The 25800-nt window shown below is 42.7% G+C and overlaps 1 protein-coding gene across 1 annotated transcript in view; it reads left to right on the top strand.

Moving 5' to 3' along the window:
• The window catches only part of MCTP1 (multiple C2 domains, transmembrane 1), a 163626-nt gene extending 138045 nt beyond the window's left edge, over window positions 1-25581 (top strand). Inside the window, exons 16-19 of the mRNA XM_009993781.1 lie at window positions 17946-18055; window positions 20064-20173; window positions 23798-23895; window positions 25412-25581. Coding sequence (XP_009992083.1) covers window positions 17946-18055; window positions 20064-20173; window positions 23798-23895; window positions 25412-25483 — 390 coding nt within the window. The 3' untranslated portion in view covers window positions 25484-25581. The remainder of the gene's footprint in view (window positions 1-17945; window positions 18056-20063; window positions 20174-23797; window positions 23896-25411) is intronic.
• The last annotated feature ends 219 nt before the right edge of the window (window positions 25582-25800 follow it).

The following is a 25800-nucleotide window of genomic DNA, read 5'->3' as shown; positions in this document are numbered from 1 at the left end:
AACGTTTGTCATAACAGCAAAAAATAAAATAAAATCAGAAGTGGTGTGGATGAGATTAAAACATACTGCTTCTGCATATTTCAGGTGAATAATTTGGATCTTTCTTTTAATAATGTACATGCCTTTTAGTTGTGATACTTCTGGTTTGCTCCAGAATGCTAAACACTGTGGGGAAGGGAGAGCTCAACTCAGTCACTGAAATCAGCCAAGAGGATTTATGCTGCACATACTAGAAAGCTGGAAAACAACAGGCTGAAAAGGCCTGTTGGGCACTCACAAAATGCAACTCAGGACACAACCTGGTGACAAAAGTAGAGCCTCTGTGTGAAGTATTAAAAAAAATAATTACGATTCCCAGCTGTGGAGAGGGTGGCTCTCTTTTTTTTATACTACTTTTCTGAGAAGTGTTCCTCATTTTACTTCAGTTTTACTAAACTTGCTTTGTTGCTTTTCATGCTAATTGATAACTTAGTGTTTAATGCTCTTACACTCCCTTCTCTGCTGCTGCTACTTGTTTCTCTGCACCCTGCTGCGAGGTAGGCTCATTCCCTGGGGATGCTGGGACCCACCAGGCTCTGCTCTAAAATGTCCCCCCATCCCCTTCCTTGGGCAAAAACAAAAAAAATCTCAATCATGATGGTTGGAAATTATGAATATTAATAATGTTATAACTTGCTAATGTTAATGCTGCTAGTAATAAAGAGCCATCTCCCTGTGTTGGCTGGCAAGCTCAAACACAACCCTGGAAGGGTGCCCATCCTGGCCATGCCACCTCTGGTTGCCCTGGGATCTACCCTATATTCCCTTTGCATGGTCATAACTCTTCACTCTTAAGAGTGGTGAGGAGCTGGGATGGGTTGGTTGTTGATGCCCCATCCCTGGAGGTTTTTAAGGCCAGGTTGGATGAGGTTTGTGCAGCCGGGGCTGGTGGTTCCTGCTCATGACAGGGGGGTTGGAGCTTGGTGATCTTTAAGGTCCCTTCCAACCTTCATGATTCTATAATCCTTTGACTGATCCTGTAACATACCAAGGTCACCTCCCATGTGCTGCCAAGTACCAGAGGGACACGCTTTGCACACTTCACATTCTACACTGCCCTGCTTCTCAGCAAGCCTTGTTTAGTGAATGCCCTCAATTTCTGTCTCCTGGAGCACCGTATCACTATTTCCTGCTCCATACATTAACGTTTTCCAGGGCACAGGAATTCAAAACATCAAAGTGGATGCAAAGGGGAATGAGGTCCTGGGTCCCAGCTGCTGCAGTTGGATGCCAAGCAGGAGCACTCAAGAGTCCTGGCTGCTCCAAAGCTCCTCTGAGATGATTTCTAAGGCTTTTCTGTCACATAACGAAAAAGTAAATGAAAAAAAAAAACAACCAAAGAAACAAAAAACCCCAAACAAACAAACCCAACCAACCAAACAAAAAAAGCCACCCTTGATTTTACAGATAAAGTTGGGGTTCTGGAGTGATTTTCAGTTTGAGATGGGGTTGATGGCATTCAGATTTCCCTGGAGATCTTCTTACATGTTTGTTTTCATACATGCTGTTCTACAATGGTATGATAAAAATGAATCTATTTCAAAGCCTGGATCAGCAGACTTCAGCAGAAGGGAACAAAAGTGTTGCTGTAAGTGACTAATGCTACAACCATGGGTATGCCAGGCATTCTCTTAACCCCAGTCTCCATAAAGAGGAAGAAAAACTACTGTAAAATTAACCATTTATTCATCTGGGATGGCAATGGTTAGCCAGAAATAGAATATTCAAGGTTTTTTTCCTTCTAGAAGAAATTAATGCTGGAGCTAGAAAATGTGTGACATTGTTTGTCTAGAAAGATTTTTGGAAATTTTGCTTTCACTGGATAAATGAGATGAAAAAACAGGAGATGGGCCTTTTTGGGCATATCTGTGCAATCCTGTTTAGCAAGCAGTGGACTTCACTTCTCGGTACTTTTTTTCCTAGGCTACAATACCAGCAATTCCATTATTCTCTCTATTGATTTCTTGTTCTCCTGCTGCTACTCTGTGTCACTTTTTAACAAAGATGTAAGTATCTCAAATAATAAACAGGGAAGGTTTCAGTTCATATATGTATTGTATATGCTTAATTTTCATAGTACCTCTGCTCTATATTCAGGCTCAAATCTTTGCTGTTTGAGTTCTCAAGAGATTTTAACTGTGGAATATTTTTGTCTGAAATAATGGATAGTTGTTCTACCCACTGCTTTGATTGTTTCCCAGGAAAATTATGTCATATGTACTTAATTCTTCTATTATCTTTATTAAGCTCTTCATATTAATGCTGTTTTGGCAGTGAGTTCCTCCAGTGAGTTTTGCACTGCATGCAAATAAGAATTTACTTTTATCAGTTTTACCTCTGCTGCCTTTCAAGTTCATGGAACATTTCTCTGTACTGCCTTGTGAGAGTAATTAAGAATCCCAATTTACTTTCTGTAAACCATTCATTATTTTGAATATCTTGATTATGTTCATTCATCTTCTGTGTAAACTTCAATGTCCTGGCACTTTCTGTTACTCATTGTCTTATTTTTCCTCACACAATTTTCATGTCTGTATTTTTCTGGATCTGCTTTTTTATTTTCATTTTTTAACTTCAACTGGAGTACTTCAGCTGAAATTATCTCCTCAGGTTTTATAATGCCACTAGGTAAACTGAAACCACTAGAGTTAGTCACCCATCTAGCCCTGTTATACTCCTCAAAAATTTGAGATCACACTTCCTTAAATAACTCTGTCACCTATAAACCTGGCATCTCAATGTTCCTTCTTTGTGAGACATATTAATAAATGCACTAAACATCATCAGCTCTAGTACCAGATTTTTATGATAGTTTACTGCTAAGCTTTCGAAATATATTTGCTATTTTACCTTTTCCCCTCCTTTAGTTTTTTTAATATAATTTTTCTTTTAGGGACAGTCTAAAAGATTTATTTTAAACACAATGTAAATTATAATTTGCTTTTCCAGTATTGATTTGGCTGGTTTTAAATTATAAAAAGTTTCAAGAAATATGACATCAATCATTTTAAATGTTCTGTGTATGGTACTGGGAACTTGCAAAAACAAGCTACCTGGGGGCCTTGGATTTAAGCCCCATTCCTAACTTCTTGCATGTGTTTTTTGTTGTGGAAGAGCTTGGGGAGGTTTCCACAGGGGTTGTGGCAGAGGATCTGCTTCTAATCAAGTTTTGGCCAAAGGAGTTGTAGGAAAAATCAACAAAATTAATAATAACAAATTATAAGGACTTGGGGGGGATGGGGTGTTGCCTGGGAGCTCTGAATGGAGCTGAGGGGAAATAGCTGAATCACTAATAGTGATGTGGGTGCTTGAAGCTTATGCACTATCATTGAAACATTTTGGTTCGGAAGGACCTTTTGGATCATTGAGTCCACCCATTCCCACCCGTTCCCACCACTGCCCCGTGTCCCTCAGCACCATCTCCAGGGCTTGGAAACCCCTCCAGGGATGGGGACTCCCCCCCTGCCCTGGGCAGCCTGGGCCAGGCCCTGACAACCCTTGCCAGGCAGGAATTGTTCCCTAGATCCAACCTCAACCTCCCCTGGCACAACTTGAGGCCGTTCCCTCCTGTCCCATCCCTTGTTCCTGGGGAGCAGAGCCCGACCCCCCTGGCTCCAACCTCCTCTCAGGCAGTTGCACAGAGCAAAATGAGAGCAGACAAATTCATGTGGGTGAAGTTAGAGTTCTTGGGAACAAGATGCTGCCCTCTTGGTCTGCTCTGCACAGGCAGGTCCTCCCACCTGCTTGGCAGCCAAGAGCTGCTGCCCCACAACCATGGGTATGCCAGGCATTCTCTTAACCCCAGTCTCCATAAAGAGGAAGAAAAACTACTGTAAAATTAACCATTTATTCATCTGGGATGGCAATGGTTAGCCAGAAATAGAATATTCAAGGTTTTTTTCCTTCTAGAAGAAATTAATGCTGGAGCTAGAAAATGTGTGACATTGTTTGTCTAGAAAGATTTTTGGAAATTTTGCTTTCACTGGATAAATGAGATGAAAAAACAGGAGATGGGCCTTTTTGGGCATATCTGTGCAATCCTGTTTAGCAAGCAGTGGACTTCACTTCTCGGTACTTTTTTTCCTAGGCTACAATACCAGCAATTCCATTATTCTCTCTATTGATTTCTTGTTCTCCTGCTGCTACTCTGTGTCACTTTTTAACAAAGATGTAAGTATCTCAAATAATAAACAGGGAAGGTTTCAGTTCATATATGTATTGTATATGCTTAATTTTCATAGTACCTCTGCTCTATATTCAGGCTCAAATCTTTGCTGTTTGAGTTCTCAAGAGATTTTAACTGTGGAATATTTTTGTCTGAAATAATGGATAGTTGTTCTACCCACTGCTTTGATTGTTTCCCAGGAAAATTATGTCATATGTACTTAATTCTTCTATTATCTTTATTAAGCTCTTCATATTAATGCTGTTTTGGCAGTGAGTTCCTCCAGTGAGTTTTGCACTGCATGCAAATAAGAATTTACTTTTATCAGTTTTACCTCTGCTGCCTTTCAAGTTCATGGAACATTTCTCTGTACTGCCTTGTGAGAGTAATTAAGAATCCCAATTTACTTTCTGTAAACCATTCATTATTTTGAATATCTTGATTATGTTCATTCATCTTCTGTGTAAACTTCAATGTCCTGGCACTTTCTGTTACTCATTGTCTTATTTTTCCTCACACAATTTTCATGTCTGTATTTTTCTGGATCTGCTTTTTTATTTTCATTTTTTAACTTCAACTGGAGTACTTCAGCTGAAATTATCTCCTCAGGTTTTATAATGCCACTAGGTAAACTGAAACCACTAGAGTTAGTCACCCATCTAGCCCTGTTATACTCCTCAAAAATTTGAGATCACACTTCCTTAAATAACTCTGTCACCTATAAACCTGGCATCTCAATGTTCCTTCTTTGTGAGACATATTAATAAATGCACTAAACATCATCAGCTCTAGTACCAGATTTTTATGATAGTTTACTGCTAAGCTTTCGAAATATATTTGCTATTTTACCTTTTCCCCTCCTTTAGTTTTTTTAATATAATTTTTCTTTTAGGGACAGTCTAAAAGATTTATTTTAAACACAATGTAAATTATAATTTGCTTTTCCAGTATTGATTTGGCTGGTTTTAAATTATAAAAAGTTTCAAGAAATATGACATCAATCATTTTAAATGTTCTGTGTATGGTACTGGGAACTTGCAAAAACAAGCTACCTGGGGGCCTTGGATTTAAGCCCCATTCCTAACTTCTTGCATGTGTTTTTTGTTGTGGAAGAGCTTGGGGAGGTTTCCACAGGGGTTGTGGCAGAGGATCTGCTTCTAATCAAGTTTTGGCCAAAGGAGTTGTAGGAAAAATCAACAAAATTAATAATAACAAATTATAAGGACTTGGGGGGGATGGGGTGTTGCCTGGGAGCTCTGAATGGAGCTGAGGGGAAATAGCTGAATCACTAATAGTGATGTGGGTGCTTGAAGCTTATGCACTATCATTGAAACATTTTGGTTCGGAAGGACCTTTTGGATCATTGAGTCCACCCATTCCCACCCGTTCCCACCACTGCCCCGTGTCCCTCAGCACCATCTCCAGGGCTTGGAAACCCCTCCAGGGATGGGGACTCCCCCCCTGCCCTGGGCAGCCTGGGCCAGGCCCTGACAACCCTTGCCAGGCAGGAATTGTTCCCTAGATCCAACCTCAACCTCCCCTGGCACAACTTGAGGCCGTTCCCTCCTGTCCCATCCCTTGTTCCTGGGGAGCAGAGCCCGACCCCCCTGGCTCCAACCTCCTCTCAGGCAGTTGCACAGAGCAAAATGAGAGCAGACAAATTCATGTGGGTGAAGTTAGAGTTCTTGGGAACAAGATGCTGCCCTCTTGGTCTGCTCTGCACAGGCAGGTCCTCCCACCTGCTTGGCAGCCAAGAGCTGCTGCCCCCCCAGCCTGTTTCTGAACATCGCACCAGTCGGGCCCCTTACAGAAACCTGTTTCCATCCAGCACAGTTGCTTGTTGCTGCCTCTTTCTAGTGGCCATACCCCAAAGCCTGAGCACCTCAAGGGTCTGTAATCTCAAACTGTCAGGCTAGAGCAGCAGAGCTCAACTAGCAACGGCACCTGCTCCCTCCGTGTTTGCCTTGGAAAAAGGTTGAATACGGTGTAACCTCCCAGCCAGTTGTTTCAGGGATGATAAAAATTTCACAGCCCTTCTCCCTGTTTGCTTAGCATTGGTGTGCCCCAGATATGACAATGTGTGCAGATCCAGGAGAAATAATGAAATCTATGGAAGGCAGGCACACAGGAGAAAAAAGGCGTTTTACGATGGCAGCTTTATTCCCTGCTGTTGTTGGACTGCAAATGGGTTCTGACTCTGCAACCAAGGCTGTAAAGCATTTAAACATTATTTACTAGACAATAAATAATACAACGACTGTTTGCTGAAAGTTGAAGGAGAGAGCTGTCGTTGGATTCTTGCTCTCAGGCTGGTGGCTGTTGCTTTACTGAGTGTCATTAAAATAAATAGCGAGCTTTAAAATTCAGGAAGAAACAAGTTGGTTTGGGTTTTGTTTTGTTCTTAATATGGAGGCCTAATTTGCCTTCTCTGCTGATGTGGCGTATAGGAATAAAATGTGATTCTAACCAGGCTGCATCTTTGGAGATCATGCATCACTGTCATTAGGTGGTGATGGTGGAGCTGGAGAAGGAGGTGCCGTGGCACTGGGCAGCTGGTGCTGGGCAACCCTTTGAAGCTGATGTTTCCTTACTTGGGTCTCTGGAATTTGTGAAAAGTGTCATGGAAGGATCAAGGATTTACAGAGGGAATTCCCTTTACAATTTCCTGCTTTCTCTCCCCAAAAAAAACAAACCAAAAAGGGGTGTTCAAAAGGGTCCACACCCCACAGGTTGGACGGGTGGGTTGGACTCCAACTCCTTCTGCAGCTTCTGGGGGCTGTTGGGTGCCCCTTTGGCTCATTGGATCATTCATTTGTTTAATGCCAAATATCCTCTCTGAATCGTTAGTTTGCTGCCAGGCCCTCTAGTCCCTGCAGGTTTCCTACCCTTCCTCTTCCAGCATTTGTGTATCTGTGGATCTTGGTACTTGGAAGTTTCTAAACAGGCAGTGCACAAGTTAGGAGATGATGGGGAAAAGAGTCAAGGGGGAGTAAAGCATGTACAGGTGACTGGTTAGAGCAGTTTTTTATTTGTTTCTTTCAGAAAGCAGGTTAATTCCATTGAAAGCCTATTTTTCATTATCTGTTAATTAGGTATCTCTGCTGTTTGGTGGTTGTGGGTTTTTTTGTTCTTTGGTTGCAGGATTTAGTCTAAGTAGCATCATCTGTCTGTATCCTTCCAGTATGCTTCCTGTCTCATGGGTGCTCACTGGGCAAGTTAATATTGACTAAGGAATGGCAAAGTTTTGTGTTTCCTGCCTTTTTATATTTTTTTTTCAGCAGTCATGCCAGAATTTGCAGAAATAATCTGGATTTGTTTTATATAACAGCACTTTGCTCTCCTTTTTCCTTCTAAAGCATCTCCATTCATAATCACTTCAATCAGGCAGGTTTGGTTATTAATTTCTCAAAAGTAAATTCATGTAAGGTGACTGAACAGAAACTGGTGGCTCTTTCTACAAGGTACAGATATATAGATGCAGTATATAGATATATGACATTAAGATATACATATTTGTTTTTTCTCAAAAAAAGAAAGATATTTGTGTATTTTTTCTTTGAATTACTCTTATCTTCGAGGATGTGAGCACCTCTATAAGAATTTCAGTTAGAGTATCATTTACTGAGGTCCAGCATAAATATGTGATTTTTTTCCTTCTGAGACATTAGTATGCTAAAGCAAATTTTAAATGAATGTAGTACAGACTATTGCAGTGATTAGACATTAAAATAAAATTGTTACAAATTACCCTTTGTATATTCATGGACCAACCCCATCTTCACTAGTTTGCTCAGCTTGAGGTCTTTTCCAAAATTTCAGTACTTCCTAATAAACAAAGACTGGGTATTTGTTGGTGTTTTTTTTTTTTTCATTTCATGAAATAATCAGACAGAACAAAAGGGCAGTGGAGCCTTATCACACTTTTCTCTGGCTTTTCTCTAAAAGGACCCTGGAATTCTTGGTTCACTCATTACTCCTCACCCATTATACCTTGGAATAATTGCATGGATATTTTCGATGTGCTGTTTCTTCCTGTGTATATTGGTTTATGTCAAATGCCAAACTACTTTTCTATGCTCTGTAATTTTCAAAAAGCACAACTTGAACATTTATCTATGGGAATTATGTAAAAATGGAGTGTTGTTGAAACTTTCTTTCTTTCTTTCTTTCTTTCTTTCTTTCTTTCTTTCTTTCTTTCTTTCTCTCTTTCTCTCTTTCTCTCTTTCTCTCTTTCTCTCTTTCTCTCTTTCTCTCTTTCTCTCTTTTTCTCTTTCCCTCTTTTTCTCTCCCGCTCTCTTTCCTTTTCTTTTCTCTCTTTCTCTCTTTCTCTCTTTCTCTCTTTCTCTCTTTCTCTCTTTCTCTCTTTCTCTCTTTCTCTCTTTCTCTCTTTCTCTCTTTCTCTCTTTCTCTCTTTCTCTCTTTCTCTCTTTCTCTCTTTCTCTCTTTCTCTCTTTCTCTCTTTCTCTCTTTCTTTCTCTCTTTTTCCCCCTCTCTCTTTCTCCCGCTCTCTTTCTTTCTTCTTCTATTTGTTCATATTGAATAAATTCCTTGAATACTCATAGCTACTACTTGAAATGTGAATGGATGGAACCTTACTTAATCTTTCTTGCTCTAGACATGATAGGGTTTCTTCTGAGCTGAGGGCAGAACTGTTGTGCTTTTTATTTTTGAGTGTTCTTGGTTCTTCTGACCATCATCTTTTTCACCATCATTTTCATCTCTGGGATTTAATCACAGATTCCTTCCAGGGAGGTATTCTCATCTCATACAGAGAATGTCTCTCAGTCTCACATGTTACTCTTTTCACCTCATTTGCCATAGATTCATGTCTGGAATTAAATATTTCAGATAGCCTGTGCTTGCTGGCTTGACTGAGCATTAGCCTTAATGTTTTTCTTCTTCAGATCAGATTCCTTAAGAGAAAAATTTTGCCTCATCACTGAGCCCTTGACAACAGTCAAATGTTTCCGATTTTTGGGCTTGACCTTCAACTTGTTGGCCTCAGAATATGGTACCAACATGCAGCCTCTCAGAATCCCTCTCAGCAGTGTCCCTAAGAGGATGGGTTTTGTTTGCCTTTTTTTCATAGCAACTTGACTTTGAGTTCAACCACTGAGTGCCAAGTGGCCTAAAAGTTTGGACTGATTGATTCCAAAAGAGCAAATGCCAGCAGTAAAGGCATTTCTGTAGTCCCCTGCTCAGCAGAATGCTTGGGCAGGCCCAGGTAATTTACTACTAAAACTGTGTGCCAGTTGGGAAAGGAAATTTCAGGGGAAGAAATCCCCTTTGATTTCTTTGAAAACTAAAATCATCAGCAGTACAAGGCATGATCTTACAGGTTTTCAGATACAAAATTGGTTTTGTGTGTGTTTCTTCTGAACATAGTTGATAATGGTGAGCACATGAGAGAAACATCAGGCCAATTAGCCTGATAATCAAAGGAGGGAGCAAGGCCCCTGTCATTGATCACAAAACCATAGAATCACAGGATGGTTTGGGTTAGAAAGGAACTTAAACATCATCTAGTTCAATCCAAGCCCTTGATATTGAGTGACTGGCAGTTTAACTATCTAACCCAGAGCAGTGGTAGAGGAGGAGGCTGGAGGAAGACCACATTCTTCCTCCTGAGGAGAACACTTCTAGAGAATAATTCATATTGGCTCTAAAACAGAAGACTGAGGCTGCAGTGCTGAGTCATCTTTCAGACCAGTATTTGATTCCTTTTGCTGGCTCTTGTGCTGGCAGTTCAGGTAGGGATGGATGGTGACAACTTGGAGGTGTTACCCTCTGCAGTCCTGCCTTGGAGCTGCAGGTCCTTGGCAGTAGCAGCAACCACAGCTGCTGTCCCTTGCCCTTGCCAGGCCCAGCCAATAAGTTTGTGTAAAATCATTATCTCTGTTTGTTTAGGTGAACGACTTACATAAGAATTATAAGATCATTGTATCCTGTCAACATAGGACTGGGAAACTTCCAGAGACAGTAAATTAAATCTAAATGCAGACTGTGGTGCCGAGATGGTGCCCTAGTTTGGTGTGGGGGTGATCTTGGATAGTGAGTCTTTATCCTCTGTGCAATGTTTATCGTTAGGTTAATCTTTTTTCAAGGAGAAAATGAAAGTTATGTTCTACATGCACTAAAACATCAGACGAACTTCTACATCTGCTACATTCAAGTCAATGTGTTTCAGAGCTGCAACTGAAATTTCACATTACTGAAACTGCAGCAGAACTCCATAATCTTCCTTTCATATCAACCAGTGACACCTGTATAGGCATTTATTGAAAGATTAATTTTGAGGTTACTTTAAACTGTCAAAACAGAGCACTATATTATTTTGATGGGGCTCTCATTGGGAACAAGTGGACAACAAAAGTGTATGGCTATGATTTAGATAAGCATCTCAAAAACTCAGGCGTTTTGCTAACCACAGTCCATTCTGTTCCTCTCTGTGTTTCTCTCATCCCCAACCAAATGCAGAATTTTTCACACTGGCTGGTATGATTTGTTTTCATTCCCCCTTCTTCCCAGGCTCTTGCATAGCAGGGCTTTTCTTACTGAAAATAACCTTTCCAACAGAACCAGCAGGCTCTTTGCTTACCTTATTAAGATGATTAGAGCTTTCAGATTTACCATTTAGTGTTGCTGTCCCTCACATTTGGATCACAGAACTTTAAGAGCTGCATTCATTAACACTTTGTTAATTGCATTTTTGCATAAATAGTTTTGCAGTTTTCAGCACAAATAGAGGGTAAATGCTGTTGTAAGCACTGGAACATACAAACCCAACTACAAAATCATGGACAAAATTTGTTCATTAGTAGAGCTTCAGTTATGGATTCTAATAAAATTAACTATTGCTAATTTTAGCTATTGCTGGACAAGACACCAAGATTTCTGTGTTGGCTTCTGTCAGATGACATTGATGTGACTGGATAAAAGAGGAATATTAATGTGATCACTTTCAAGATCCAGGATAGTTCTGTGTTGCATAAAGTAAGAAACTCTCTTTACCGTTGCTTAAATGCAGTAGAACAAGGTGAAGGGAAGAAAAAAGAGTCAGCAAAGAAAAAAAATGCAGGTTTTTCAAATAAAGCAATTTTTTCAAGTAAAGAAAATGCACTTGGTGGTTTCTTAACACCCCAGTGTTTAACCCCACAATGTCTTAATTCTTTTAAGTTTCCTTCAAGCAAAAAAAAAAAAAAAAAGAAATCATGCCAGTATTTGGCATTGTTGACATTTTGCCTCTGCATGTATCACCATGAAGAAACAAAGAGTATTTGTGAAATGAATATATCATAGAGGTTTAGCATTAGCCAAAAAGGTACCGTGGAAGGAAAATGTAAGTTTTTGTTTCCCCCCACCAGATGGCCCTTCAGTGAAGGGCCCTATTAACTGGCTCTGTTGTGTTCCTGTTTCTGTGTTTTATCTGGGATGTTATTGTTAGAGCATTAGAACGTGCAGAGAGATGAGGAAGGAACAGATTTAAACAGCACTGGGCAATACTGTGGGATGTAGTAGGGAGAAAAAGAAAATAAAAAGCATTGGCAAAAATAAACCCCATTTAATAAGAACTTACATAAAAGTTGCCATCAAAGTGTTACTTCTCTACTTTGTAGAAAGCTTGCAATATCATATTTTTCCCTAGAATTATCACTGTAGCTGGTGACTTTTATTTTTTTCCCCTGGTTTTATATTTATGTTCTAGCACTGCAGCAGCTCATTACACATGGAAAAGTCTTAATTAATTCTGTAGCTGGTGGTGCCAAAAAGTCACAGAAGGTTCAAAATGGTTTTTATCCACTCTCGGTGTGTATTTTGAGGAAGAACAGATTGCTGTAATATTCATGCTCACAGGCACTGGTGTCTTCATGGGCAGTGAATCTTCAGTGTTTTCGTCCGCATGTTTATTTGGTTTCTATTGTGCCTGATTTCTGCTGGTTTAAATATGGAATGCTTGCTAGGTAATAACATTTTACTGCTTCTTCCTTTAATAATCTTGACAACAAACACCATTTCCCTCTGCAAAACTCTGCACTTCTAATAACTGTGTGGTTTTCTCCATGTTTTACAATACTCAGCCTGATTTCTAGTTGGGCACAAACGACTATTTTCAGATTTGTTCCCTGTGCACACATAAAGACCCATGTTGGCAGGTGGACTTATGATATATTGAGCATTTGTAAACAACTGGTGGGATCTTAAAAAAACCTGTTCACTGAAGGTGTGGTGCTGGGTAATGGGGGCAAGAAGTGAAGGCCAGGGTTTAAAAGCTCAGTTCTGGTTCTCTCTGTTAGCCTGGAATTTGATGTCTGCTATGAATTTGTGCCAGCAGTGTGAGGGAGCCTTCCCAGGGTGGAGTGAGCACCAGCCAGGCCTCCTCTTTGGTTGGTACCAAGGGGAGAACATTCACTGGTACCTCCTTACCTGGCATGCAACTATTTAAAAGTAACTGGACATCTGGAGAGCTGTGAGCTGGCTTACTGGAAGGGTGGGAACTTCTACATCATTAAGGTCCCCCCGGAAGTTTTTTTATGTCTCCAGGAGTCTTCCCATACCTTTTCAATTTAAGAAGTGGCAAGATCAGGTGGTTGTGGTGCTGCACAAGTGGCAGCCTTCAAGAGGGAAGAGCAGTTCCAACAACCTGACCCTCTCAGTTCCTTATAACAGAGGACACCATTCGCAGGTCACCCTGTGCACCTGTTCAGGCCCTGTAGACCGTTCAGCTTTACCTTGTGGTTACACTTCCACAGTCAGATTGAATCTAACAATATGGTTGTGGTTGTCTGACCTCTTTCCATTCCTCTGAGGAAATGGTAAAATAATGACTTACCCATGTATCCATCACCAGATCTGAAGCCTTTTGGTAGGGGTTCAGGAGACCTGGAGGAGAGCAAATGCCTCCAGAGCTGGAATACTGTTGGCTTTCTATATTCTTCTTAGTGACTTTCCCAGAAAGCAGGGGTTAGAGTCAGGGAGGTAATTGCTGGGGCCATTAATCACCAGTGACAGGTTTCTGAGCAGTGGCCAGACCATAGGATGGTCTTCAACAGTTTGTGTCTGCACATCCTCAGTGGGAGGTACTAATGAATCCTGACTTTAAGGGCTAAATGGATTTCCAGCTGACACTTCTGGGTCTGCTTCATGGTCTCCAGTGGGAGGTCTGCTAGGTCATCACAGCCCAGATTCGTGCTGGGGTAACACCACGGGGCCTACGGATGGGCTCTGCTTTGCAGAACAATTATCAGTTAAAATAACCAGTAATGTTTCCTCATGGCAGTAGAATCCCCCTATTAAAGTAGTAGAGAGTTATGGGTTTGTTACTAAGGCTGAAGAGGTGATCAGGAGGGTTTCCTCACCAAAAGCTGCAGGGCTGCGTTGTTGTGGACATGAGAAAAGAAGACTGCACATGTCTTCTGGTGGCCATAGGACTTAGAGCACACCAAGTGAACACTCTTCTTCTCAGTGGTGGCTCCGTATCCTCTCAGAACCTGTCTCAGTCACTTTGTTTGTACAGAGGTGGTCTGTCATACCAACGGGAGCAACAAAAGGTGGATTTGGAACATCCCTCTGGAGCCTCTGCCTTTCCCAGGCAGCATCTCCTAAACATTCCAAAATTTACTTCTGTTCTTGAAACTGTGCTGTAATTTTTGGCTTTATGATCTATGCCTTTCTCTCCAACTTAGCAGTTATTAATAGGACAGTTATCTGCCATAAAATGTTCAGAGTTCTCTTTACTAAAAATGTCTCACTTAAAACTTTTTTTTTTGTTTGTTTTTTTTTTTTTTTAACTGGCTTAATTCCATTAACTTTTTCATGGTTTACTTTTAAGTCTGGCTTATTTATTTCTCCTCCTTTCCCTGTCTTTTGAAATGCTTGCTTTGTAATTCACTTTAACTTAGAGAACAGAGATCTTCGTGGTTAGAGATACAATCCTTTCCTAAATCATCCTGTTTTGTCATGAGGCTGGAAGTCTACTGAAAAAAAGAGCCTCAGACAACATGGGCTGTATTCAGTTTCATGTAAATTAGTTCTGCAAGGGCTCGAGCCAGTCAGTTACTTCATTTGCTTTGGTTTCACCAAATGTAAGTTAGGGTTATGGCTGAAAATCACTGTAGGAGAGCTAAGTATTATTACTGGCCAAGCAGTATATCAGTCTGTATGCTCCCATTTCCTACCAAGGAGGACGAGGACATGGCCTCAGCCTCTACATTAGGTTCATTCCGTTTTATAAATTCAGCTCAGACTATCAACATCAATTTGACTTTGCTTTCACAGTTTACACTCAAAGCCATCCTCCAGCAAACATCTCAATTTTCAGATAAATTAAGCCTATTGCAAACAAACAAATCACAGAAATTAAATAGTAATAAAGCTGTTGTTAGCTTTGTATAATAAATTTTATCTACTATTTAAATGGCAATTATTTCCAGGACTTGGCAATTGTAGCCATACAAATGATGAGATTTATTCCAGTAACAGCCCATCTTTCTTTAGAAAGGAAATACCAGTAGTATTTGAAAAATGGATTATTAAGAACCTTGGTTCACTCAAGGTGGCTCATATGTTGTATTTGCTAACACAGCATCTTGCTGGAAGAAAATAAATGCAGCTTTTCCCTAGCTCAGATTATTTTCTCCACAGATCTTTGGAGCAGGAAATAAAAAACAGCTAATGGTTGTGGTGCATGTGGAATTAGTTTAAGCAAAGCCAAGCCTTGATCCTTCTGACCACCTCCTCTTTCTTGCACTGTTTTGTCTGTTCCTCCCTTGTAGTATGTCAACAAATTTCCTTTGAGCTCAGAAGGTGCAAGGGGATGGAAATAGTGGGTTTGGTTTTTTTTCTCTGCCTCCTTCTGTCTTCAGGGTTTTTGTGGGGGCCTTTAGGGGAGTGATTTAAAGCAGATGCATTTTCAAGAAAAGGTACGAGTTTATACTGTTAAATGTTTGTAAAGAAAAGCAGCCTCAGGACCTCTGAGCATCATCCCAGTGGAATACTGGAGGTATAATGAGGGACACTGGTTTTGTTACAATGATGTACTTCTTTTCTCTCACAACTACATGACAAATCAAGGTCACTGTACAGAAAGAGCAAAACCTGTTAAACGAAGCTGAAGAGGCAAAGTGTATGTGTATCTGAAAAGCAGAAACATACCTGAGATTTCTGTATGGCTTATTGTTCCCTCCTGCTGTATGAGAAAACAAGTTGTGTTCCTGTTTCTCCAGTACTAGATGTTACTTTTTCACATGAAGCAACAAAGCAGGTATCATCCCTTTTCTGATGATGAAACATTCTGGATATATCCTGCACCTCCTCAGGAGCTCTATGCCTGTGGACAGTAAATGCTCCCATTGCCAGGGCTTCAGGGATGTAATAAATGTCCAAGGAATGTCACAAATTACTTGGGAGAAGCTCTTTCATGTTGCCTGAGAACCAGGCTGTTTTTTGCTTCTCTGAAGTGTTTGTTTTTATAACTACACTCAGTCCCTGGAAGTAGCTTTGCCATCCCCACTGGTCTGTCCCTCTGTCTGTCTCAGGATTGTTTCTTTTTAGACAAACTAAGTTCTGTAACTAAATAACTTCCAGCATCTCCATGAGACATCTTGACAACCCGGTTGCAGAACCAGTGTCGCTGAAATAGCTTCAGATGATTAAATGTTAAATTATGTTTTCTCCAACCAAGCTGGTTTATTAAGACAACAAAATCAACAGCAGGTGAGCTAATATACTGTCTGCTAAGTAAGCATCAGAAGAAGAAGGAAACATGAAATGCAACACATGCTGATTTCCTAGGTGCTGGACTTTGGAGTCAATCACAGAGATTGTTGGACTGTGTAGTTTGTGATGGCAAAATGGTGAATGACTCTTTTTTTTAAGTGTTTTGCTAATATTGAAATTTTTTTCTTTCAGTTTCTAGTTTTTAGAGAACACTGATTAAGTTCCAGCTAGGTAGGATAATAGTGCAACAATCCATTGGACACACTGAACATAAACTTTTTACTTGTGTCATCTGGGGAAAAAAATAAAACAAATTGTCATTTTTGTCCCTGGTGATGTTTCATTTTAAAGCCATCTAATGAGGCATTTTTTGTGAGAGTGCTGTTGGCTCTGTGTGGATTTGATGCTAAACTTGTCTGGGTTTAAAGATGGAAAGCTTTTGGGGAAATAAGTTTGTCATAGTGGGAGGAGGCCAAATTGAAGAATGGTCCATGGAATGCAGTGATGGACCTGGGCAACACCTTGTTGGGCTCTTCTTGGAGGCAAAAGTTTGCTTGACTTGGCAGAAAGGAGGACAAGTATTTGCTGATGGCAAATCTATCAAAGACCCCAGAAAATGTCTTAATGAGGGTGGGTCCTGCTTTTGAGGGACAAACGGTGATTCTATTGTTGAAAAAAACACAACCCACATTTTTTTAGAGATACAAAGAATCTGGATAAAATGAACAAAAATGAATTTGTGGTTAAACTTTTACATTACCATAAGTTGATGGCCTTATGAAGAAAAGTCCAACAGAGTATAGAAACCTGAGTAAGTGAGGAGGTAATTAAATAATTTCCTACAATTACAGGTCCCCTGCGTCTTTCAGCTTGTCCATGTCTAGCCTTTTCCATGCTTCTGGAGCCATGGGTTGCACTAGCTGTTCAATAAAGGCAGTTGGAGTTCCATAGAGTTGTGGGATGGTTTGCTTTCAAAGACCAGAGACCATCCACTTCCAACCTCCCTGCTAAGAGCAGGGACACCTCCCACCATTCCAGGCTGCTCCAAGCCCCATCCAACCTGCCCTTCAACACTGCCAGGGATGGGGCAGCCACAGCTTCTCTGGGCAACCTGGGCCAGGTTCTCACCACCCTCACAGCAAAGAATAGTGAGAATTTCACATACACTTTGTTCATCCAAGGATGACCTCAAATACATCAGTGTTTCCTCAGATATCCTATAAAACTGTAGTACTTGCCTATATACATGAATAGAAACTGTGCCAACCATCCCCAAACTCAGAGCCCTTAGAGGTGCTGACTCTACACTTAGGGTCAAATAAATTGCATTCTGAGGTTTCAGAATAACTGCAGAAAATGTAAACCAGCATTACAGATTTTGAGATGGAAAACCACAAGCACTTCTGTTTCACACTTCCACTGCCACTCTTCCAGAAGTCTCCCATGTATTTCACGTTAGTGGAACTTGAACATTAGTAAGGAAAAATATTCCTCACTGGCCAAGCACGAAGGTAGAATAGAGGAGGACAGAGGTCATCTGAGAACTTAAAACACATATTGGATCTGGAAGGGTTGTGTCTGCAGGACCTGGGGAGTTTCTGGTTTCTCACTCAGTGCCTCCCAAGGAGTTTTGGTTTCCCTGGTGCCTGCATCAGTGCAAGAACCAACATTTCAAAACACTTCCCTTGTTCCACCTTCTGACTCTTACTACTTGAGAGAATGCACAACACAGGGGGTTGGCACTGCCAACATGTTTATAGACCAGATACCTGTCTTACAGAAGTATCTATTTAAAAGCTAATGCAAGGACAAACAAAATGGTGTGGTGCTCAGCATAGATATGAAAATGCACTTTTTGTCAACACAAGCTGCTTGAAGGACAAAAAAACAACTTTGGATTGCCCAGTTTCCCAGTTACTTTTAGATTAATCTGCAACTCATGCACTTTTGAAACTGATCTGATGGACACATGGTCCTTTTACTACAGCCAGAAATTATTTTATTCAGCTACTCCTTTTCTCTACAGGACAGTGAAAAAAAAGGATTTATGAACAGACTTTACGCCATCCAGGAGGTGTGTGTCACTGTCCAGAATATCCTTGATGAAGTAGCTTCCTTTGGAGAAAGGATCAAGAAGTAAGTGCTGACACAGGTGCTGGATGGCTCTCCAACCCTTCCTTCCTTCCTTCCTTCCTTCCTTCCTTCCTTCCTTCCTTCCTTCCTTCCTTCCTTCCTTCCTTCCTTCCTTCCTTCCTTCCTTCCTTCCTTCCTTCCTTCCTTCCTTCCTTCCTGAGCGAGGAGCCAGTATTCCCACACATTGCATATCTGTGATCCCTTCCACAGGAACATAAGCAGATCCTCAGCCTTCTGTTCATCCCCAACACACCCAGGAGAGGGGAAAAGAGCCCCTGAGGAAGAAGGAACTGACACTACACTGAGTGACACTAGCACTATTGTTCACTCTGGAGACATGTCAAAATTGCCCAGGAGAAAAGAAGACAAATAAACAGAGGAAGCCAGAGGTCATTATGAAAAATATGGCTTTCAATTAAAATAATTGCAATTATTCAGCCAGGGAAACCTGAACATTGTAATCACAGTGATTGGGCATAGAGCTAGTGGTAATACTTTGAAGGAGTATCATCAGGCTGCCTAGAGCCAAAGCCACACTTCTCCTTCTGGATAAGTCTTGTTCCTCACCTTTGACATGGTGGAACCTTGATGGAACAATCCCTGTGAGCCAAGCTCCCTCCAGACAGCATTTCCATGGGACACACGTCTGGATTGGTCTCCTGCCTTTCCCTCTTCCTGCACAGGGAGGTTGGGGAGCTGCTGGAAGACTGGTCACCTTTCACCTCCCCTCTGCCCATTCCTCAGTCTCTGAAAAATGGGATGATCACCAGTTTTTCATCATGGTGTGATGATTAAGGCTGTTTTAATCTGGGGCTTTTTTGGAAAGCTTATCTGCTGAGCCTCTGGGGGAATCCCAGAAATTATCTTCCTTTATAATAAGATTAATAATAATCTTTATATGGCTTGATTTTATCTGGAATAATAAAGGTTTCCTTTACTTTTCCTGTAATGTACTTTATCTTATGCCACTCCCTCCTTTTTTTTTCCCTTCCATCCTTTGTCTCCCTTTTTTTTTCCCCCACCCAAAGTGTGTTTATATCCTTCTTTCATTCACTTGTGTTATCCCTGTCTTCAGGATTGTCCTGTCCTCTTCTTTTCCCTAACCCTCTCCTTCTTAGGTGCAGGAAAAAGTTTCCAGCTTTCCATACCCACAAACTTGTCTTTTCCTGAATGTGCCCCCCAAGACAGAAGAGTTCCTGGCTGGGGAGTGCAAGTACACATCAAGCAGAGGGAAAGGTCCCTGCTGCTCTGTCCTATGGTAGAGCAGAGAGGAGCTGAACTAGAAAGCCTGAGCAGAATCAGACTGGTTTGGGTTGGAAGGAACCTTAGAGATGATCTAGATCCAACCCTCTGCATGGGCAGGGACACCTCCCACCAGCCCAGGCTGCTCCAAGCCCCATCCAACCTGCCCTTCAACACCCCCAGGGATGGGGCAGCCACAGCTTCTCTAGGCAATCTGAGCCAGCACCTTCCAGCCCTCATGGTGAAGAATTTCTTCCTGATGTCTAACCTAAATCTCGCCTCTTTCAGTTTAAAACCCTTCCCCCTGCTCCCATCCCTCCCTGCCCTTGTCCCAAGCCCCTCCCCAGCTTTCCTGGAGCCCCTTCAGGCACTGGAAGCTGCTCTCAGGTCTCCCTGGAGCCTTCTCTTCTCCAGGCTCAACACCCCAACTCTCCCAGCCTGGCTCCAGAGCAGAGCTGCTCCAGCCCTCCCAGCATCTCCGGGGCCTCCTCTGGCCTCTCTCCAACAGCTCCATGTCCCTCCTGTGCTGGGGACCCCAGAGCTGGACACAGTGCTCCAGGTGGGGTCTCACAGGAGCCAAGTAAAGAGAACAAATCACCTTTGGTTTCCAATGGTAGTGGGTCCAAGTCCAGCCTCCGTGCTGTAATTCCTGCTTCAAGGCTGTCCCCACTGATGAAAACTGGCACTTCTTCCCCTGGCCTGCCTGGTTTTTGTCCTGTTGGCTCTGTCAGGTCACCACAGCTCTGACTTTTGTTCATCTTTCTCCTAGCACATTCAACTGGACTGTCCCATTCCTGAGCTGGCTGGCAATTGTTGCCCTCTCCGTGTTCACCATCATCCTGTATTTTGTTCCACTGAGATACATTGTCCTTGCCTGGGGTAAGTAAAGTCTTTTTTAACTGTCTGTCCCACTTAGAAAAAAACTGGTTTTTAAGGGATGACTTACATTGTCAGTGCTTTTCTGTATTTATGCTTGTGAAGCTGCTCCATGATGGAAACAGACAGGCTAGTTAAAAATCACAACTGCATAAAGATTTAGGCCCACCTAGAAAATGCATTTTTCTTGGCTGGCATTCTAGACTTCATCATACTATAAACGTGTAGCCATGAGGATTCTTCATATATCAAAGTGTAGCTTTGTCTAGATATTGCTCTGATTTATTTTCACCACTTATACACAAACAGAGACATTTCAATCTATATACTGCATTTAGGACAATATGCCTTTTTTACTGCAGTACTTCATCTTGTGAAAGTGTATGTAAACATAGCAAGAAGAAACCTGTTTAAAGGGTCACCTTTAGTCCGACAGAAAAGGTGTATGTGGTATTTGTCTGGCTGATAATGAACAGAAACTGGGGGGGTAGAACTGTGATTGATCCAAGCTCTCACTGCTTGTCCTTACATTTATTCTTTATGCTGATTTTAAACAGCTGCCATTACCACATCTGTTGTAAATAATGCTCCAGGTTTTTGTCTGGACATTTTTATCCATCTTACGCCACCAGCAGCCATACCCTTATTCAGCAGTGCAGACTTCTGTCTCAGTTAGTTCTGTGGCTAGATTTTCTTTCTGAGGAAAAGCCAGCCTCTGTAAAAACTTCTGAACTCAAGAGACAGCATAAAATCATTGAATTAATTTTTGTTGTGTATCAGCCAGTGTTAGTATTATTCCTACAGAGTCTTCGCAAGCAAACGTAGCACAATATACAAAATGGAGGATTTGAAACAGTTTTTGAGTTATGGGGCTAAAAGAAGCAAGTGTCTTCTCCTGCCTCAGAATTTCACTCATTCCCCACAAACTCTGTGTCGTTTGGGTGCAACTCAAACTCTTGGTTTGTTACCAAAACTTCGTTCTTCCTGGTGCACATAAAATGGGAGGCCTCTTCTTACTGAAGTTCAAAGTACTTGGTCTAGGTCCTTTTTCTGTCACTTTTCAAACAAACCTGGCATCTTTTACACTTGCTTTCATACGTTCCCTTGATTTCATGCAGTCTCCATGGGGAGAAACACAGCCAGGAGGGAAGGAACTGAGGACTTCTTGCCAGGTCCTGCACTCCAGACTTCCTGGGGTGAAACTTGTTCACATAGGGCCAGGTTGTGCTGCGTGGAGCCTTCAGCAGCTGTCCCTTCAGAAAATGGAGTGTTCCAAACACATGCCTGCCTGGATTCTCCATTGCTGTGTGTTTCTAGCCTCCCCTGTGTATATCCATTGCTTGAGCCCATCCATCCATCCATCCGGCACATGGAATCAAGTGTCCTCTGTTGTCTGACTTGTATCCCCAGGAAAGTTTGAGCAGGTCTGGAGCAGCCTCTGCCCATTTTGTTCTTTGGGAAGGCAGGGGTTTTAAGATGAACATTCCTGCATGTTCTGGCTGGCCTTTTGCATGGCTGTCTATCTTCTGTGTATCCATAGGGACTGCATCTTTCAGCCCACCCTGGCAAGAGATCCTCAGCTCTTTCCCGCCTGGCTGTGGAGGCTGCTGCTCCTTGAACATGTGGTGTCTCAGCCACGGTGGAGCAGGAGCCATCCCTGCTCTCTTAATCCCATTTGCAGAGTGCTGGTAGCAGCTGCAGCTGCCCGTGTGGCCCTCCTGGCTGTGGAGGCTGCTGCTCCTTGAACATGTGGTGTCTCAGCCACGGTGGAGCAGGAGCCATCCCTGCTCTCTTAATCCCATTTGCAGAGTGCTGGTAGCAGCTGCAGCTGCCCGTGTGGAAAAGAATGTAAAGAAATTATCTTAATCAGAAAATTTCCAGGCTTTTGGAAAAGACCTAATCCCCTCATTCTGCTTCTCCTGTCCTCTAGTGTCCCACCTCACCTGCTGAGCTCTTTTCTTTTGAGCCTCAACCACGATGTATTAATGCCAAGTAAATACTTTCCCAGGGTGACTGGTACTTTTCTCTGTCAGATGTGACAAGGTGAGACCATCTCAACTCCTGAACTCACCCGTGGGTGGTCCAGGGGGCACGTGAGGTGGACACTGGGGCAGTCCTTGCATTTCTCAGTCACTTGCAAAGGATCTTCCTAAACGAAGATGTGGGATCACAGGACACTTCCTCAACACTCACTGTTCAACCACCAGGCAAAGGGGTGGCTCTGTCTCCCATCTGCACATCAGAACTGAGAGTTCATGGAATGGGAGGCACGACTGCAGCCTGTGCACTGTCCTGGAGCTTCATGTCCTTGCTAAAGCTCTCTGAAAGGCCTGGCCACCAGAGAGGTGGTGGAAGATAAACTGCTTTATCTTTTTTTCTGATACAGCCTTGAAAAATCACACACAACATTACATTTTTAGCACTGTCCTGGCTCTCTCCCACTCACCTGGGAGTCTGTGTGGTTTGTTCCATTTCTGTCCATGTTTCAGACATGTGTTCCCACAGCATGCACATGAGGCTCTCCTGGGAGAAGTGTAGGAATCTGACTTGGTGTCTAATGACAAGTAAACGAGTCTAATTTAAAAGCCAGCTTTCTGCTTAGTCTGGGGAGAGTTTTGTGCTTCTGAACCCTGACTGTCAGTAGGCATCATGATGTCTACAGCAGATGTCACATCCCTTCTCTGCTCTGCCATCAGGTCACCTGGATCTGGCATTCCCAGGTGTGTGTAAACTCCTCCTGAAGTCTTGATGTGATGCAGACTTCACAGCTTTCCAGGTGCTCTGCCATCCTTAGCATAGGGAGGATTTTCCTTGTGTCTAGAGTCATGGAGTCACAGACTGGTCAGGGTTGGAAGGAACCTCTGGAGATCATGTAGTCCAACCCGCCTGTTAGAGCAGGATCCTCTACAGCAGATCCCACAGGAACACATCCAGATGGGTCTGAATGTCTTCAGAGAAGGAGACTCCACAGCCTCTCTGGGCAGCCTGGCCCAGGGCTCTGTCACCCTCACAGGAAAGGAGTTTTTCCTTGTGTTTGACTTAAACCTCCGTTGCTCCAGTTTGTGCCCATTGCCCCTTGTCCATTTGTTGGACACTGCAAAAAAGAGAGTGTTCCCTTCCTCCTGACACCCCCTGTAGGTATTTATAAGGACTGATGAGATCCCCTCTCAGTCTCCAGCTGAACACCCCAGCTCTCTCAGCCTTTCCCAGCAAGACAGATGCTCCAGTCACAACAGCATCTCTGTGGCCTGTGCTGGACTCTCTCCTAACCTGAATCTTCTGTCCTGTGATTAAGCTCATTACTGCTCATCCTTTCTGCCACAGAAATGGAGCACACTTTACTCCCCTCTTTTTTTTGCAACAACCCCCACGTAGTAACCACAGTTTCTATTAGTTTCCAAAAGAAGTATTGGAGGAAGTTGAAGATATCTCCAGAACTTTCGCATTTTGAAGCAGCAGGAACCACAGCAGCAGATTCTGACTTTTAGAGCTTTAATTTATAGTTCATTCATTGATTAATTCAGTGCTAATGTCAGACATTGAAATGGATCCAAAAATCATTTTTAGAACTTTGCCAATTTTTTTTTCTTTTTAATTGTAGTAACTCTTGAACTTTCACTTTTGCAGGCATCAATAAATTCACAAAGAAGCTTCGAAGTCCATATGCAATTGATAACAATGAGCTACTTGACTTTCTCTCCAGGGTTCCATCAGATGTGCAAGTGGTGTGTATGGTTTTTTTAAGTGCTTATATTGTGGTGGTTAATTTGATGAGTGGTACCATGACTGCCCTGGGTTTGTGAGGGCAAGGTTTTGGCAGCACAGAGATGGGTCCTGTGGGAAGCTGCACAATCTGAAAGGGACCCACTCTGGAGTGATCTGTTCCTGAAAGACTGCACCCCATGGGGGACCTAAGCTAGAGCAGCTGATGGAGAAGGTACTGAGTGGGTACCTGACAGCCAGCCAGGGTCAACCCATCACAGTTAATTTCTGGGTTTGGTTTTATTTTTTAATAAGATTTTGGAGCAGTGAATTTTATTCAACTTTGTAGTTTGGGGCACAACGACATTGATAAGTCACACTGAGGATAGTCCCTGAACCTTGAAGAGGCTGCTAGATGTTTGCAGTGAGGAATTAGCTGCTAGCTTGGTTGTGCCTTTGAGGGTGCTTAGGAGCAATGAGTGAAAACACAAGTATTTGGCAGGTGGTAGCAAGTCCTAGATTTTGTACTAAGCAGCCTCCTGCACCCTCTGAATGATAGAATCACAGAATCCCAGACTGGTTTGGGTTGGAAGAGACCATAGAGATCATTTAGTTCCAACCCCCCTCCGTGGCAGGGACACCTCCCACCATTCCAGGCTGCTCCAAGCCCCATCCAACCTGCCCTTCAGCACCCCCAGGGATGGGGCAGCCACAGCTTCCCTGGCAACCTGGGCCAGGCTCTCCCCACCCTCACAGCACAGAATTTCTCCCTCCCATCTCAGCTCCAGCTCCCTCTGCCAGCTGGAAACCCTTCCCCCTGCTCCCATCCCTCCCTGCCCTTGTCCCAAGCCCCTGCCCAGCTTTCCTGGAGCCCCTTCAGGCACTGGAAGCTGCTCTCAGGTCTCCCTGGAGCCTTCTCTTCTCCAGGCTCAACACCCAGCCTGGCTCCAGAGCAGAGCTGCTCCAGCCCTCCCAGCATCTCCGGGGCCTCCTCTGGCCTCTCTCCAACAGCTCCATGTCCCTCCTGTGCTGGGGACCCCAGCCTGGCCCCAGCCCTGCAGGGGGTCTCAGCAGAGCAGAGCAGAGGGGGATTGGGATGGGCAGTGTGTAGGAAGCCCTGGAGCTGAGAATCCCTTGATGCAAGGACCTGCACCCACACAGAGTCAGCACTGGGTGGCTTTTCCAAGCATCTCCTGGCACCTCTTTGAGAGCTACAGACTTTCCTGTCCTGGGGTGAGAGTGTCTCCTGTGGCCACATTTCAGCCATGCTCACCAGCTCCTTTGCCTCCTATTTTGCCTCCTGGCACAATCCCCCTAATAGTGTTTTTCCTTCTTACTCTGGGTTCTTTCATTCTGTTTTTGTTGAATCCCACATTGTTTGCAGGGGGATAGTTTACTTTTTCCTGCTTTTATTTTTTTATTTTATTTTATTTTTTGTTGGCCCTGGGAAAAATTTAAAATAAAATAGACACCATTCTTTTTCCTGCAAGCTCCAAGCACCACATGACTCAGTTTCTTTCTGGGTCTTTGTTTAAACAGGTGCAATACCAGGAACTGAAGCAAGATCCCAGTCACAGCCCGAGCAAGAAGAAGAAAAGCAATCCTGCCTAGCCAGCTCCACGTGCTGGGGAGACTGGGGGGAAGATAAAAGAAGGAGCCTGCAGCCTAAGAAGCGTTTCCTCTCTCTTAAGCTTTTTATTTATTTTGCCTTTTTACCTAGCGGGGAGATTTTTGTAAATACTGTAAAAAAAAAAAAGGCATTTCTCATTGAAGGTGTGTTTTGCACTGCAAAGGCACATTTGACGAAGGTTTCAGGTGGAGTTTTTTTTGCCATTTTGAAAAGCCTTGCTAGAATCAGCTGTAAGAATCAAAAAGATCAAAAGTCTGAAGTGCTAATTGTGCTGCTTGATTGGTCAGAGGTACCTGAT

This window comes from Chaetura pelagica, unplaced genomic scaffold (assembly GCF_000747805.2).
Source record: "Chaetura pelagica isolate M959 unplaced genomic scaffold, ChaPel_1.0 scaffold423, whole genome shotgun sequence".
Lineage (NCBI taxonomy): Eukaryota > Metazoa > Chordata > Aves > Apodiformes > Apodidae > Chaetura > Chaetura pelagica.
The sequence above is the reverse complement of the archived record's forward strand: the minus strand, read 5'-3'. Positions and strand labels throughout refer to the sequence as shown.